At 39.4% G+C, this 17,883-nt stretch overlaps 1 protein-coding gene across 1 annotated transcript; it reads right to left on the bottom strand.

The window, feature by feature from the left end:
• Window positions 1-34: 34 nt before the first annotated feature.
• elapor1 (endosome-lysosome associated apoptosis and autophagy regulator 1) lies at window positions 35-17,865 on the bottom strand. The gene is made up of 22 exons (XM_080764187.1): window positions 17,803-17,865; window positions 15,043-15,163; window positions 14,717-14,897; window positions 14,346-14,493; window positions 14,186-14,266; window positions 13,697-13,802; window positions 11,758-11,907; window positions 11,306-11,394; window positions 10,652-10,838; window positions 9,647-9,775; window positions 9,224-9,314; window positions 8,096-8,201; window positions 7,616-7,738; window positions 6,636-6,887; window positions 6,158-6,337; window positions 4,996-5,146; window positions 4,458-4,551; window positions 3,217-3,318; window positions 2,840-2,966; window positions 2,500-2,678; window positions 1,676-1,841; window positions 35-1,006 (listed from the first exon to the last, which is right to left on the bottom strand). Exons 1-22 carry the CDS (start codon window positions 17,812-17,814, stop codon window positions 914-916), a joined length of 2,868 nt encoding a protein of 955 aa, XP_080620313.1. The 5' UTR covers window positions 17,815-17,865; the 3' UTR covers window positions 35-913.
• Between the last annotated feature and the right edge of the window lie 18 nt (window positions 17,866-17,883).

Genomic DNA, 17,883 nt, shown 5'->3' with positions numbered 1-17,883 from the left:
TCAGATCATAATGAAGACAACAAATTGTAGACAAATTATTTTATTTCGTAAAAAGCAAAAATATAATAAGACTACTATCAAAGCTTTTGTACATACATGTATGTATTACAGAAAAAATAGGATAGAATGGCTGAACATCTAAACATAAGACATTACTTTACGAATACATATTGTACAGACTATTATATGTAAAATCACACTTATACAGTGTGTTATAATAATCATAGTCTCCTGAACACTATTGCAAAGTAAACATTTTTACAGGTTCTGCATGACATGGGCCTAAAAACAACTGTGAAACTCATCCTATACATGAAAAGTATCCCAAAATGTACAAAACTGTATACAAATACCACACAAACTGCCTTTTCTGGCCTAATAGAAAAGCCCCATATCTCAAAGCCTATGCCACACTGACTGACATCACTGACCGAAGAACTGCAGTTCTCTGCAACTATACAGTACTTTTGTTTTGACCTTTAATCTGTATTTTAGATATTATATCTGTATTTTTTGGCGTTTTTGCCTTTATTGATAGGGTACAGTAATCAGACAGGAAAGGGGAGAGAGATGGGGGGGAAGACATGCGGCAAAGGCTGACGGGCTCTGGACTCGAACACGCCCGCAACACGCCCATCACCTGCTGTACTGTCTTTTGCGACTGAATTTCCCTCACGGGATCATTAATGGTCTTATCCCATCTTTCACAGACTTACATTTGTAACTAATAAATAAAATAAAATATAATTAAGTCACAACATCTAATATAAAATATTCCAGTCAAAATACTTATCAAATCAACATTTTCAGTTCGTGTTTTTGACCCTATGGAGACACTAAATATCCAAAGATGTATGGTTCTATTCAAAACATTCTCCTCTGTGAGCAGGTAGAGATGTGTCCACGCCCTGAACTAATCGTCATCAAAGCAATCGTCATCTCCAATTAGGGTTGCTGATGATGATGACGACTTCAGTGGAACCGAATCAAATCCATCTGAGGTCCTCTGAGGGAAATTATAGATGATAATTATTAAAATGACCACATTATCTGAGAGGTTTAGTTCAGATTAATTTGGTGTTATTTACTATACTTTCACAGAGAACATAGAGTTGTTAGAGTGTGTGTGTGTGTGTGTGTGTGTGTGTGTGTGTGTGTGTGTGTGTGTGTGTGTGTGTGTGTGTGTGTGTGTGTGTGTGTGTGCGTGCGTGCGTGCGACCGTGCGACCGTGCGTGCGTGTGTGCGTGCGTGACAGTGTGAGTGTATGATATATATAAACAGGATTCTTAATGTAGAAGAAATTAAATTACAAGCAACTAAGAACCACCAAAGGAAACACAAAATAAGGCAGATGTATTTGTAGAGATATGGACCCCCTTTTTAAATCATATTGAAGAGCGCATTTGACTCTGTTTAGGACGGAACCCACCTTAACGTGCACACATACATTATACAACCCATGCACCACTTGGAAATTATTATTTATTAGCTATTTTATTTTAATTATTTAGTTCTATTTTATTTTTTTTCCTTGTTTATTCATTGTTGTTTTTATGTAAGTAACGGTCTTGTATGTAAGTCTGCTGTGTTGTCCTTGTGTCTATGTAAAGAAAACCCTCAAAATAAATAATATAAAAAATAAAATAAAAGAACCACCAAAGGGGTTTAAACCAACCTGTCTTGAAAAGGACTTGATTTTGGTAAAAAAAGATTTCTTAGTGAGGTATATGAGGTCATCCTCTACATCCTCTCCCTCCATGATGGCACAACTGTCTGCAGCAGGCAGCTCACATTCCTTATCCCCAGTAGTCATCATCAACTTGGAATATTTATACTGCAGCCTGAGGAGAGAATAACATGTCCATTCAAATGTCTATAAATGTTAATGTAATAAGCCTGGCTGATTTAACATTTTCCCTGTAGTATCTGTCTATATTTTCTTCTTCTTCTTTATAGTGACACAATTATAACCCTTGTTCTAGAAAGTGCAATATAAAAAAGTGTGATAAAAGTATTTTAATAATTGCTAAAAAGAATGCACAAATAAACCAAAGCATACACTATGTATTTCAGGATTTAGAAATATAGATTATATTTTGCATTACTGTATATAAATGCTCAAGCAGATCTTGATGTCAAATTTTGTGATCTTGAGTTTCATGGTTACATCAGGCATTTTGAACGAACAGACAAAATACTTGTTAGCCTAAATCAAATAGGCATAGGCTGTACTTTTTCTATCCAAGGTTCAATTTTCACACAGTTGATTTGTATAGTTCAGTATACCTTTTGCCAATCTTAGTTCTGGTTGTATAAATTCGTTTTTTGTTACACTAATTAATAAATAACCTTGATACGAAAAAGGCAAAACTGGATAAAATTGCATACAGTCTGAATATTAAATGAAGTTATTTCTCAGTTTATTATTTCTAAACTCTACTTGATAAATATAGTAATTACAACACACAAAGGAATAAAAAAATGATAGTTGAATCTTACTTGCGTGTCTTCTTCCAGAAGTAACAACTAATACCAATGAGCAGCACAGCAGCCACTGTTCCCGTGGAAAGCCCAAACTTAAGCCAGAAATCCAGGGTCACACAGCCATTGACTTTTTGTGCCGGCAAAGACACTCCACCGTAGCACAGCAAGGGCTGCTGCCACACATATGTGGTTCTCTGAAACACACACATACACACACACACACACACACACACACACACACACACACACACACACACACACACACACACACTGAGTAGCTGATTTGCTTCTGATAGTAAGGTCAGGTGTTTCATAATGTCTTAGTTATTTCTAGTACAGGCCACAGCTACATTACCTGTATTCCCTGGATGCATGCACTGACAATCTCTCTGTAGTGGCTCTTAGTGCAGAGCGGACATGCATGCTGGCTCGTCCATAGGAAGTGGAAGGAACACCCATCACATGTCCCTTCTGAACAATTGCTGTGACAAAAAAAAGCAACACCAATGAAAGAAAAAGTGAATGCAAGGAACAATAGCTGTATTTTCACAAGTCATCCACAAGGGGCCACTTTTTCCATAGTGGACTGTTCAGCAGCATGTGACAAGCAAGTGCCAAGTATTGTGTGTGGCAGCCGCAAGACCGATTATATATAACTCTATGGGCAAGACCAGTTCTGTCTGTGTAACTCTTCAGAGGTCAAACGTTCAAGTGAGTCATAGTGTAAAGTACCTTGGCAGAGTGATTTGGTTTTTGGCTGTCACCGTGGGATCACATCTCAGTCTGATAGTGGTTGACCTTCCTTGTTTACAAGCCTGGGTTGTCTCACTAGACCTGCAAATGTAATGTATCATGTCAAGTTATTAATTAAAGCAGCAATATGTGACATTTTTGGGGAAAAAAGCAATTTTGTCCAATCTGTATGGTAGAGCATGTTAATAAAATATACAATTGGGGTGGTTGTATTTTGTCTCCCTGCTCTTCGATTGAGACATTTAGATTTAGATGTTGTCACCTCGTGACACATCACGCCACCATTTATGGCCGGCCCGTCTCCATATATGAAGATCACGAGTCACGACACTGACCTCATCAAACCCTGGATAGCCATACATGGAGAAGACTGCATCACCTAGATCTGCATATATGGTGCCGGCCAGCAACTCTATATCTGACCTCAAACCCTTACATCTCCATATATGGAACTGACCTGACATTCCATATGTTGACCCTACCCCACCCGTCCTTCCTCTTCGATGTCTCCCTTTTGACTGATACCTGTCCATTCAACAGGCCCAAAAATGAAGGCCCAGCCCTACCTGTGGCGTCATCAAACACTGTACACTCAAGACACTTCCCCAGCTGCACCCTTAGATCTCCATATATGGAGCTGACCGGTTCTGACATTCCATATGTTGATCCTTCCCCACCCGTCCATCCTCTTCGATGTCTTCCTTTTGAATGATACCTGTCCATTCAACAGGCCCGGAAATGAAGGCCCGGCCCTACCTGGGCCCTCATTAAACCCTGTACACTCAAGACACTGCCCCCGCTGCCACCCTTAGCTCTCCATACTGTATATGGAGCTGACCTGTTCTGACATTCCATATGTTGATTTGACCTCATCAAACCCTGTACACAAGACACGCTCCATATATGGCCAGTACAGAATTCATTCCATATGTTGATCTGACCCCCCCATGCCAAAGCGCCAGCGCTCACCCAGCAGTCTGCCGTCACCCAGGCGGATGCATGCAAGCCCTCAGGGTGTCTTACTGGTTATTAGTTATTAGTTATATAAAGCATGTTAACGTCTATGTGCAATTATAGTAGATAATTACATTTTATACTTTTGCATACTAGCAATAACAAAGCATCATCTAAGTATAGCGGAATAAAACAGAAAACACCACAGCAAATGAAGGAGAAGAACAATGTATGCAAATAAATACAAAATACCGTAGTATAATGACCTGTAATAGAATATCACATCTGGCAGACTGGACTGTGTGGGGAATATCTGTTTAGGAGAGGACATGTGGCCCAGGGCTGTATCAGTGGTAACACCTATACACAAAAAACAAGAGAAATTCTGTGTATTTACTCTATGTATTAATAAAATATAGCATTAAAATGTACATTCAATAATTTATTTGTTGTTCAACCTAGAACCAAACTACGCATATCCTGCACAGTAAAAATCCTCTGTGTAATTTATCCATGGTATGTAATCAAATGTTACATTTGTAGACTCTCTGAGTTAAATTAACACTCCAATTTACACTACTAAATATCAGAAATTAGCCAATCTAAACTCATGATGTGTTATGAGCTTAAGGGCGCGTTCGGAAATACGGCACAGGAGCACACTCGCCTTATAAGTTTGCATTGCACAGTGTGCTCAGTGCGCTGTTTCAGAACGTGCCCTAAAGATCAGCTTTTTTTGCTGAATGATCGCTTCAGAATAAGGACGCTATAGGGTTCATGTGGTTAACGATGCTCATCCCATACCAATGAGCGTGTCACCGATAACAAAGGGTTGTGAAGACACCACACTCTGGCCTCTGATGCCAGAGGGCACCACCGTGGATTGGCAGGCATAACCTTTCAGCTCCTTTGGGGTCTCTGTTACGTTGTCTACACAGGTTGCCAGCTCTCTGCCCTATAAGAGAAACACAGGGCAGTAACATCACAGGTTAGGTATCATGATTCATGACATGTTAAACTAAACGCTACAAAAAGCTGTGTCAAGCTCATAATTTTAACTAACTTATCTATATAAACTCTCTCCTTGTGTGCCTACCGGCATGCACACTTAAGCCTCTCCAACTGATTCAGAATGCCGCAGCTCGCTTGGTCTTCAACCAGCCAAAATTCTCACATGTCTCCCCCCTTCTCCGCTCCCTCCATTAGCTCCCTCCATTGCTGCCAGAAAAGTACAAAACTCTGATGCTGGCCTTCAAAGCATAGTCTGATCGATCCCTACAAACCCTCCCGCTCACTCAGATCAGCCAACGCAGGGAAGCTGGAAGTACACTCACTAAAAACACCGGGACAACGCCCCACACGTCCCAAACTCTTCTCCCTTCTGGCTCCAGAACTATGGAATGCACTTCCCATTGCAATCAGAACTGCAGACTCACTCCAATCTTCCGCCGTAGTCTGAAAACCCACCTCTTCAGATTCCATTTTAGCCTGTAGGACTTACTGTAGCACTTGCCCTAGCCTTGGTGACTTTACAGGCGTATGCAAATTAAGGCACAATTTATGTAATTTAGATAGCATTTTATGTAGACATAGCACTCTATAGTGTATGCATTGTTTCATTATATAGATATTCCACTGTTAGCTTACGTATGAGTCTTGATGACTATTTTTATGTATTTTAATTACCATGTTTTTGTTCTTGCTTACTGTAAATCGCTCTCGATTAAGAGCGTCTGCTAAATGCCTAAATTGTAATTGAAATTGTAATTGTATGGCATTTACATGCACTATGAGTTCACTATTACAATCTGGTTATACAATTTGGTGTCCATTCAGGTTTGTATCCAATGCAACCATTTAATTTAACAATAAGTCATTGTTTTTTCTGGCATTTACATGCACTCGTAGTACTTGTGGCAATATTCAAATATTATTATACTGTGTAAATTGTAATCTATCTCCTCACCTCTTTACCACACAGACCCACAGTAAAGTGATGGTAGTATCGGAGGCCTTTGTTGGTAAAGCGCGGGCTGCTCTGGAAACTAGTGCCATTGGCCAGAGAGGTCAAATCATAGTGCAGGGGCTCCCTACCACCGCTGCTCTGCACATCCACTGTACAGTCACTGAGACAAGCTGAGTGAGCCTGGAGGATGGACAGCAAGCAAACAGGACATTAATTGGACGTATTTATAATATATGGGACAATTAATTACATGACAATATAATTGATAGAAGAGCTAAATATATAGTGACAAAAAAGATTTGTCCGAGAATAGCCATAGATATATACTGTATAGTATATACAGTACACACTCAACTTCCCCATATGTATCTGTATATACTATATACAGATACATACGTATGGGGAAGTTGAGTGCCAACTACTGTACATACAGTAGACTGATAAATGTGTGTAAAGGGATGTATTTGTTTTGCCGTACCTTGTTTCTGTCAGTGTTCGGTCCACACGGAATACAGGCAGACTCTCCTACAGGCTGCTCAGGCCTGATGATGGTGTTAGCTGGACATTTCTTACACAGACCAGTGCCATTGACCATGTAGTGACCAGATGGACAGGGTACACAGGCAGAACCAGTCTTGGAAGCGCAGTGGCGACATTGGGAGGCCACCCCACCGATCACATTGGTGATATGGATAGAGTAGATCTTGGCCACATCATCACTGTATTTACTCTACAAAATAAAAGACATTCCTATAGGTAGCATTCAGTAGCAGTGCTACTCGACACATGCAGAAACATATTTAAAATAAAGCAGGGCAGGAGATAAACGCAATAATGGAATTCTGAAGTAAAAACTAAAGCCTTTACACCTGAGGCAGAATAAAGAAATCACACCCGTGTTAAGTGAGTGGTGCAACTCCGTGTGGGGGTTCCCGGGGGGGGGGGGGGGGGGGGGATCCAGACCCAAAGAAACGCACCCAGGGGACCGGGCCGGTTTCCGGCGTGCCGCCCCGCGTCCAAAACAGTTGAGAAATGACAGTTATCGTGTGGCGGTCCCTGTACTGTACTGTACATTTACTGTACTGTACATTTACTGTACTGTACTATACTGTACTGTACTGTACTGTACTGTACTGTACTGTACTGTACTGTACTGTACTGTACTGTACTGTACTGTACTGTACTGTACTGTACTGTACTGTACTGGCACACCCGAAAGCATCATATATTTTCTGTTTGGTGTCAGGTGGTGAAAAACAACCATGCTGTTTTCGTGCTCATACCCAGACAGCCACCCACACACATAGCTCCGTAAGGGAGTGGTTGCACCACTCAAAAATAGTATGTTGCTATATATATATACACACATAGCTAAAATCTAAAATGACACAGATGGTTTCCAGGATTCAGTGGGTTAAGCATAGATGTAGTAGTGAGCAACGTGCAGTCCATTCTTACCGTGCTGGAATTCTCTGAGCGTTGGAATGTCCAGGTGAAGCTGACGGTGCTGTTGTCCTTTATCAGGTAGGAGTAGGACTGTTTGCTGCTGCTGCCAGTCCAGTGCTCCACAGCACTATAACCCTGGAGAGAGGTGCATTCAGGTACTATATTTACACTCATTTCAAATGGAACTTTTATTTTGCAAGTAATTTCTGCTGCGTTAGATACTTCAGCTAAAGCCTGATTTATTTCATTTGTTTATTGATTAAATCTGATTCATTAATTTCATAAATAACCCAGGCGTAAGAGAGATAGGAGCTACATTAAAATGCAATACAGTTCATGAAGTGAACTTGAACCTGGGGTTGTCATGATGTGGTTTGTGCATCAGTGAATCACAAGGGCAGCGCAAACTGACTGGCTGGTTGTACGACGATGGAGTGTAGCCTACTGTAGTCATGACAAAATGCATGATATGTTGTTGCCTTTTTCCCTTACCGCCAAGAAAAACAGACTGCAACGACCACTACACATGGTCTCAAAGACGAAGGTGATCCGAGAGAGTTCAGGCCTCTCACTGTCTTTGGCCATGGATTGAGGCAGTCTGCGGAGATACATTGCATACAGTATTTTTAAATACAATCCAGGACGGTTTTAATGAATAAAACATTATTTTAATAAATCTGTATGAGAGAGTATGTTAATGCAGCATTGTATGTTATTGTAGCACATTGTAGGTGGTTGGAGGTGGTCTCCCAACTATTTCATTGAGAGATTTATACCACTAGTTTCGAGTAGAATACCTATTGGTTGACTAATGTGAATTTATGTCAATAAAGATTGTTGAAGTAGACTGCACACTAGTTAGGTTCTAACTAGTTAGCTAGGACATCATTGCAAGTCCCTCCACCAGGAGAGGGAGAGAACTGGATAGTATATCATCATCATCATCAGTATCTGCAATAGCAGCCTTAAAAATGCAATATTACTATTTAAAAGAATTATGTTGGAATGTTAAGCTGAAAAGACCTTTTGTGATGATGATGATGAAACAGTGTTTTCTGTGATTCCAAAAGGATCAACAAGTTGGACATTTCTTTAATTTAAATATTACATTATTTAATTTTTTTAGTTTTAGTTTATTTCGATCAATTCAACAGTGTAACATAAATCATTACCTAAAATATTCACATTCTCTTATAGTTGATCGAAAAGGCATAGGCTGAAGCTCAAAGCTTATTGATGCCTATCCTTTGTACATATTTTCTTTAACATAAACTCACATAATGAATAATCCCCCTATATAATTAATATGCCCGCCCCATATTATGTTCGGATATGGGCCAAAATGTCCATATGCTGTATTCCTAGTCTTGGAATAAATATTGCTTGTTCAAATTCACCGTTTGTTTTTATGTTTATCAAAATGGACAAAATGTTAACATGTTTTACACAGATAAGATCTGTAAATATCCATTATCGACCATAACAGCAATGTTGATATCGGTTATCGGATTGGTCAGACATTTCCTATTGGCGCATCCCTAGAAGGTTTGTACAAAATCAAAACTTCAAAAGCATAATTATACAGTGTATAATACATATGATCTGAACTGCTCAGCCCACCTGTATCCAGGGACATTGAGTGTGAGCAACAGGTAGTCAGTGTCTTCATCTCCAGGGGTGGTGTATATGTACTCCCCAGCCACTTCCCACGCTGTTACAACAATAGATTACATAGAATTACATAGATTACATAGAATTGCCATTATGGAGATTGTATTATGTGATGGTTTTATAGGGACATTTCACTCATTGATCAAAACATTATTTTATCCCAATCTTTAGTGTAATTTATTCTCAGTCTTTGGCACTGTTGTGAAAATGCCTACAAATAGAATAGTTTTCACTGAATTTGTAAAGCAATTTAGTTATTGAAACCCTATTTTATAATTATTGCACAAAACCATAATTAACAATACATTACTCAAATGACAAATGCAAACAAATTAACTTAATTGTTTTTACAAATGAGATGAGAGCTCGCACCTGTGGTCCGCTCAGAGTCGCCGTATTCTCGATTGAAGACAGAGCTCTTCATGTTGCTGGGCATCTGGTTCCACCATTTGTATTCATACCCCACCACTGGCTCTGTGCCAACAGGGCACTTGGCGCAAGCTGTCAATATACGTATGATGTGTTATTGTATTAGACTGCACTGTTCAAGCACATTAAAATGCTAACATTAGATTAGAACATTGCAAAATGCAAATGTATATTTCATGAGCCACGGTAAAGCTCAGGCAGAAACTTATTTTATTATTTTTGAGGCATTTATTCAGCCATGCTCATCCACACACCTGTGCAACTGTGCAGAAAAGTGCAAAAGTGAAAATACCAGCTGACAAACATTTCAATAGGCCTACTACTTTTTATGCATGTACTCTTAAGTGGTCTAAAAGTCTGCAGATTCCTGCAGTCTCATGAAGTTTCTACTATGCTCCAGCTGCCAATTACGGTGAAGGACTTACAAGAGGATGAATAACCTTTATACAGATAATTGTCACAACTATATTGATATAAAATACTATATAAAACAATAATGCATTTCCTTTCACATAGAATGTCCATGATACTTAAGACTGATTTTAAAAGAAAAACACATGCTACATGCTTCTCACAGTAACATCAAGGATAAATAAAGTCAGCGACTTATTTCCATTGTGGTCCTTGGTTTTGGACAAACATTAAGACATTAATGTGAAATGCAAAAGAAAATCATATACTGTATGTGGGCATTTTATTGTGATCACAATGTCTAGGCTAAATATTTCAGTTTTCTTTGCCCATAATTATGCCTCCCTAGGTAGAATGAATGTCACCTTGAATATAATTATCTGATAAGCCCACATCATTATAGCTTTTATCAACAAGTGCAAACTCATAACCGTCAAAGAGATATTGGCTCCAAAGTGTTTTTCATTTGTTTGAATGTTATACCGGATAGAAGATAAAGTACAGTTGTAAAGATGAAATGCATGGCTGTGTAGGTACCTGTTCCATTGGAGTATAAACCATTAGAGCATGGTTCACAGGTGGTGGTGGTGGTGGTGTTTCTGACGAAGAAGCCAGGGTTACACGGAGGGCAATTCTTCATCTCCCCTGAAGCAGGTAGCTTCACGGCTCCTTTAACACTCTCACTACAAATCTTAGGTTCAATCCATTTGTACATGAGCTGGGTCTGAAGCAGAGGTAGCAAAAGTACACACTTTCTATATAAGTAATATAAGTAAAAGTATAAAATAAATACTCAATAAAATGACTCTGGTAAAAGTAAAATAACTGATACGACTTCCTTACTCTCAAGTGCAAGTGAAAAAGTACAGACTCTACAGATACATGAATAATAAAGTATTGTACTTCGTTTTACCTCTAGTCTACTCTGAGGCTCACACAGTGACTTAATGAATAGATGAAATAAGCTGCTGATGGCATATGCGTGTTTGAACAAAACCCCTCCAGACCATTTATATTTAAGGAAACCTAATAGTTGCACCAGATGGCTGTGCCTGCCTGTAATCAACTGAGCCGTGTAAAAAAACGGGGGGGAGAAGACAGTTCATATTGTAGGAGTCCACTGTGGTTTTACCTCTCCTGAACTTCCCTGACCTCACTACATGACATGTCCTTTGGCTCTATAGTCTGTACCTGTCCCTTGGAGTCACATGGAGTGTGGGTGTAGAAGTAGTCACTGTTAATACATGCCGGTCTTGGTTTGCAGCTCCCTGAACCAACCTCTGGAACAATAATAGTCCAAGCCCAGAGGGAAAAAGAGCCAGCAGGTAGGAGGAAAAACACACAGCTCACGTTAAGATCGACTGATACCGTCAAACCGAGACGACTTGTACAAACTTAACTAGTACACATTTGCATACTACATTGCAATTGACTTAAGAGTACATGCAAAGGTCTGATTCACTAACTGATTGTACACAGTAAAACTCCTCAGCATTAATTTATATATCCATTCGTAACTCAGCAAGTTGAGTTAAATTAACATTAACAGGACTTTACTGTGTACAGTTAAGTCACTTCACACACACTGGTATAAGGGAATGTGATTGCTCTTTGTGGACAAAGCATTAGAAAGGGAAACATACCTGCATATTGTTCTTTTGCACACTGCTGGCATACAGTGGCGCCCTTGTTGGAGTAGGAGTCAGTAGGGCATGGGGTACAGCGGGCAGAGCCTGGCTTTGCACTGTAGGTGCCAGGTTTACAGTGAAAACACTCTGATGTGTAAGCCACCCCTGTATAAATAAATAGTATAATAAATCATATTATTTTATATTAATAATAATAATAATAATAAACAAACTTTCATAAACAGATTTTACAAGGTATTTTACATCAAGTCAAGCAGAAAGCAGTACTAAAACAGAACAACCAGAATCACCGTTTTTACTGCCGATCAATGCAGTAAAACAATGCAGTAAAACAATACAATGAAAGGAAAGGCTAAAAGAGGTAGGCTACATACTGCATTTAAATGAGAAGCTGAGTTTGTTAACATCACTTCCACGTATGATGTATAAAACAACAATCAGTCAATTTGTAAGACTACGATTTATGTGATTGTGTTCAGTTGACTTGCCACTTGTAGATTACTAGAATTTCTCTCATCCCAGAGTTACGTTGCAGCGCACTATGGGAAGAAGGAAATTGCGGGAGTTGACTCCACGTGTAGTAACGGATGGGTTATTAGTTATTATTATGTGTCCTTATTAGTGTAGTGTAGTCAACACGTTATGGCTCGTACACACTGCCCGGTATTTGCTCCGATTATGCTGTCGGGGAGCATTTTTGGCGCTGGCCGACAAAACCCCTGATCTGACGTTAAGCGGTGCCCAAAAGTATAATCTATAACAACAGTATAGATCACAAAGGCTTTGCAGGTAGACCTCATGACATGGCCCTAAAAATATATATAATTTTCTCTGCCGCTTGAGATGACCTGAGATGACTTGATTGATTGACATCAAAAAGGGCCTGTCAGCTCAAACACACAATGCAATACTTGTTGTTGCGTACAAAATAAAAACCCTACCATTTCCATTTTCCCCCCTCTATTTCCCATTACATGTGCGTCCACTGTCCGCAAGTACAGTCACTGAGTCTGTTACCCATTAAATCAGCGAGTCTGCTGCCACGTTTTCTCGGTGCTCTGCTGTTTTTTTTGCCCCCTCAATGTCGTAACTGTTCTATTAGTTGGCTCTGGGACTGAAATCGTGGCTAATGGCTGGGAAGCTAATGACTGGGAAGCCTGCGTGACAGGCGAAATAGCCAATGCGAACTGTCTAATCGTAATACTTATGTTGATGTAACTAAGAGATTCGCTGAGTGAGCTATATTTTATATACAGAGATTTAGAAGGAATAAGCTAAATTGTGAGCCAACAATTCCGCCTTCCGTGAGGATGTTTCTCTGCGGACTCGGAGAGGGAGATCAGATCACACTGTGGAGTGGGCGTGGCTTCCAGGCGTGCGTGTGTGTGTGTGTGTGTGTGTGTATGTGCAATCAAAAGTACTCGGCAGTATGGTTGGCAGGCGAAATAGCCAATGCGAACTGTCTAATTGTAATACTTAGGCACAAACCAACTATTGCCGAAGAACAATGTTGATGTAACTAAGAGATTCGCTGAGTGAGCTATATTTTATATACAAAGATTTAGAAGGAATAAGCAAAGTCGTGAGCCGACAATTCCTCCTTCCGGATGTTTCTCTGCGGACTCGGAGAGGGAGATCAGATCCCAGCAGCCAGAGGGGGAGGAGCTGAGAGCTAGTGTGGAGGTCCACCAGGCCAATTAGAAGACGGGGTAGAGTGGTGCCAGGTTCGCGAATTGTAAGCGAGTTGTAGTGTGTGTAAGTAGCGTGTTGAATGGCATTGCTTGTTGTCATAGACCTGGCGAATTTAGCTCACATCTTGTGCTCACATTGCATAAATTATCTTTTGAGAACATGTTTTCATTTGTAATAATAGATAGGTATTCAATTTTAAATATATTTATTTAACCATTAAAACATCATTAACTCTCTCTACCTGAGATGGCAATGTTTTTCACCAGTACAGGTTTGACAGCACTTCCTGCCAGGTCATATCCAGTGGTTCTCCAATAGAGAACGTTGCTGCCTTTGTTCAGCTTTACCTGTGCAGAGTGAAAATGAAACAAATGAGAGAGGAAAGAGACAACCCAGAGAGGACTACAAACAAAGGTTAATGCACATCTAAGCTCTCCGAGCGAAAACAAAGCCTTGTTCTGGTATTGCTATGTCGTCACTGTCGGACGGAAACCTTCTTTTGTCCAAAGTCGTTACTTTTTTTGTTACTACTTTTCTTATAAATATTATACGAAACCCACAGACAGACTTAACCACATTTTACCTGGCATTCCTAATTTGGTCATGTCCTTCTTCAAAGATTTTCAAAAATATTGAAAATAGCAGGTCTTAAAGTTCACAACGCAACACGATGCACTTTTAAAATAGGGCATTTATTTGAAATTTGTGCTGAAGCTACAGCCAGACATACATTGTAGTGACTCCAGTCACTCTCTGAGGTCTTCATCCACCGGTTTTCAGAATCTGTAGACTGGCACTGGTCATTCTGAACCTGAACCAGAGGAGATTACCCATTAGTTATCCTTTAGTGTTTGACAAGAGCAGACATTCAGTCATTGTGAAGCACTTACAAAGAACTCAAAGTACACGTTGTTGTCGGGATACAAATAGTCAAAGGACACAGTTCCAGATTTCTTCAGGTTCACAGCATAAGACAGCGTGGCACTACACTCGTCTATGTTTGAGGCAATGTAGTCGACTTTTGGTACCCAGGTTGAGCTGTGTAAAAAAAAAGACACACACACACACACGCCAAAGATAATGAAAAAGAATCAGTATCAGACATCAGGAACAGATAGATGCTCCTTAAATAGAAACAATGTTTAGGTTAGGTTACCGTACGTACATTAGGTTAGGTTTGTGTGTTTTTTAAATATGTGTCAAATGTCAGTAAAACCCTTTTAAATGTTTGAGAAAACAACCAAGTGGGAAGTATACAAACCTTGAGCAGTTTAAGTCGCTCTCTCCATAGTTTATGTTAATTCCATGAGTTACAAAACCAGTTGGCAGGCTGCCCCACTCATCGACCGCCACACCTGTGCCCAAAGAGTAGGTCCCTGCAGAACACTTGTGACATTGCTGAGAGCTCATGTCAAGGAACTCTCCTTCATGACAGGAGAAAGCTACATGAAGAAATAAAAGGAATTAGGTAATTATAATGAAATGTCTATCCAGTATCCAATGATTTACACGGTGATACAATGACACAGAGTATTCACTAAAGGCTTGTAGAAGATAAAACAACATGTGTAAGAAAGGGATGCTTACTGCATTGAGTGCCTTTGACAGGATCCGGGAGGCCTGTGCATGTGTGAGGCTTGTTTGGAATAGCCACTCTCCATCTGGACCCAAGGACATCACATTCTGTGTACTCAAAGTGGAAGTCGGACTGCAAGAAAAAAATAAAATCACAGGTGTGGTTTCACATGCTGCTTGGATCTCTCTTATCTTGAATGACCTGGTCTTGTTACTCAGGTGGTGGAATGACCACTCTAGTCATAACAACACCAGTCCCTATATCCATATCTTGATTTGCAAACTGATGTGGGTTGCAAGAGCTAATCGAACTAATCAATTTAATGAATTATATTTACAGAAAAAGAATGAATAAAAATCAATTTCAGGGACAATTTGGAATTTCTTTTACAAAAACCGTCAACAGCAAAACGTTGGGGACCGTGCCTTGACTACTTTCCTACTTTAATGTTACTAGTTGCATGTAATGGTGATCTAGGGGGGTAACTGAAGCTTAGGCTATTCTTCATTTGCACAGTAAATTGTGAGCCCAACTAAACACAACAAAACTTTATCAGAAACCTCTGTAGGGTAAAATGTTAATACAGACTAAAATATCATTCTCAATAGTGACTTATGACATAACTAAGAACACTAAATGTATAAATTATATTTGTCACAAAATGGGGCCAACCTCTTTTCCAAACAAAAGCTAATAGCCAATATTTACCCAGAAGGCTGTCTCACCTGTTGTCTTAATCTCTGTCATCAAGGATGTGAGACAATTCTGTAAGAAAACTAGAGTACTAGACTACCCCTAGGGTTTATTTACTTAGTCAAGGGGAAACGAATGATGATTAAACCCAAACCTTCCGCCAACGTTTAATTTCATTGATGTTTCAGGGCATGAGGACAATATGAGTTTGCTGTAGGCCTACATATTCGATGGGTTGCTAACAGTTGCTAATGATGTGGGGTGTTTTCAAATAACATTAGAGCAGAGCTTATCTTGCAGTTTGTAACACCCCACAAATGACTCGTGAATGCTGAGTAGCCTTATAGGCCTGCAGTCTTAATATTTGGGAACTGGTCTAAAGCAATTAGCCTGCAGTCCAAGAAGACCACTTTAGCAAAGTAAACGTAGCCCACACACTGATCCATGTGAGATTAATAGTTAACAAACACACCCATAAACGAGCCTGTGTTTTTTATTAGTGCTGCTACATTAGCTGTGGTCAGGTCAGGGTATCAGATGAACAACGGTCTGGGTCAAGGGATTCAATGTAAAAATGTATCAAATTGGTCTAATCGCCTCCTTTCTACAAACATGAGGAAACCAAGGCAACAGGACATTGTGACCAGGGTGTCTGAGGGTCAAATGACTAGAAGCAGCAGAAAGCACATGTTGTCCAGGGGTAGTACTAGTCATCATTATAAGACTCTATGCAGGTGGTCCTAAATTATACCATGGTTTACTCCCTTTGAGCTAAATAGGTAGGTATAATATGTGTTGTTAACTGTTCCAACACATTTGGTTTCTACATAGATAAGGCACATGCACTTTCAGTGATACAACTCCTGCACTGTACTGATAAAAAAAAAGTTACTCCTTTATCAAATGTTAAGGTTGTTATGCAAATATTTAGAAACTGTGTATAGGGAAAGATGTAGAGCAGCAGCGTAGACATGCTGAATATGCTTCATTGCTTCATGTAGGGACTTTGGCAAAACGCAAACATGGTTGTGATGACAAATTGGTTTAGTGCTTCAAATACAGACACGGTTGACATATGGCTGTTTCCCACAGAAACCACTCTGTGCATGAGGGGGGAGCGACCTGCCTACTGAACTGAACTTGATAAGACTATAGGCCTATATTTTAGCTGTGCCATGGTGTCTGATTCAATTTCATGAAGATGGGTATTACTGTGTATATTAATATTTATTCTTCTTTCATTATAAACCATAAATTCATATTGCTTTTACTGACCATCAAGTTTAAACTAAAGAGACAAGTGAAAGTAGAGCCTTCATGTGACTATTAATGGCAAACACAGAGCGGGTAAAACATGATATTTGGATTATTTTGATAATAAAAATGTCAGCCTGTTAGGCTAATAATGAGTATAGGCCTGTTAAGTTTCTGTTTGAGATGTTTAAGGAAGAAGAAAAAATAACACTTATTACACTTCCCTGATAAGCCTGATTTGAGAATTGATTATGCTACCCCCTTTACCTGACTATACATTTTGCTTAGAACACTACAAGACAAAACCACAGCTAGCATGATGTTATGAATGATAACAAATACACAGCATCATTATAAATAAGTAATGGCATGAAAGAGTTGCAATTAGTGCCTTAACAGATTTATGTCAGGAGCTGTAGTCATAGTTTTGTTGTCAATATGTTCAAATATTGCTTGTTGCTTTTTAACAGTAGGCCAAATACATTCTTAAATGTTTCACTTTCTCTCACATATAGCCTGTACCCTCTTTACAGATAAATGTAAGATAAATGTATTTATCTTACAAGGAATTGTAAATGTGATTGACTCAATAAAGTAAAAAAGAAAATACAAAATTCATGTCATAGGATTGACATGAAGCTTTTCTGATGAATTGAATATGAAGGACCCCAATGGAAACAACAAGCCATAGCGGCTTTCTTGGGTTTAAATCCTATAGCAGATCTTGCATTTAACTGTATGCTTACTTTCTTATACTTTTTTCTGCGAACTGTTAATAAAGTATTAAATTAAACAATAAGAAATGTTAATGTTATTCTCCTCACCTCTTTACACATAGGTAAATCCGCATGCGTTTGAACAAAAAAGAGCCATAGAAAGTGACACAGGTAGACTTGGCTCCGTAG

Source organism: Protomyctophum bolini (assembly GCF_963924005.1).
Source record: "Protomyctophum bolini genome assembly, chromosome: 5".
Lineage (NCBI taxonomy): Eukaryota > Metazoa > Chordata > Actinopteri > Myctophiformes > Myctophidae > Protomyctophum > Protomyctophum bolini.
Note: the sequence above shows the minus strand (reverse complement) of the source record. Positions and strands in the feature narration are given on the sequence as shown.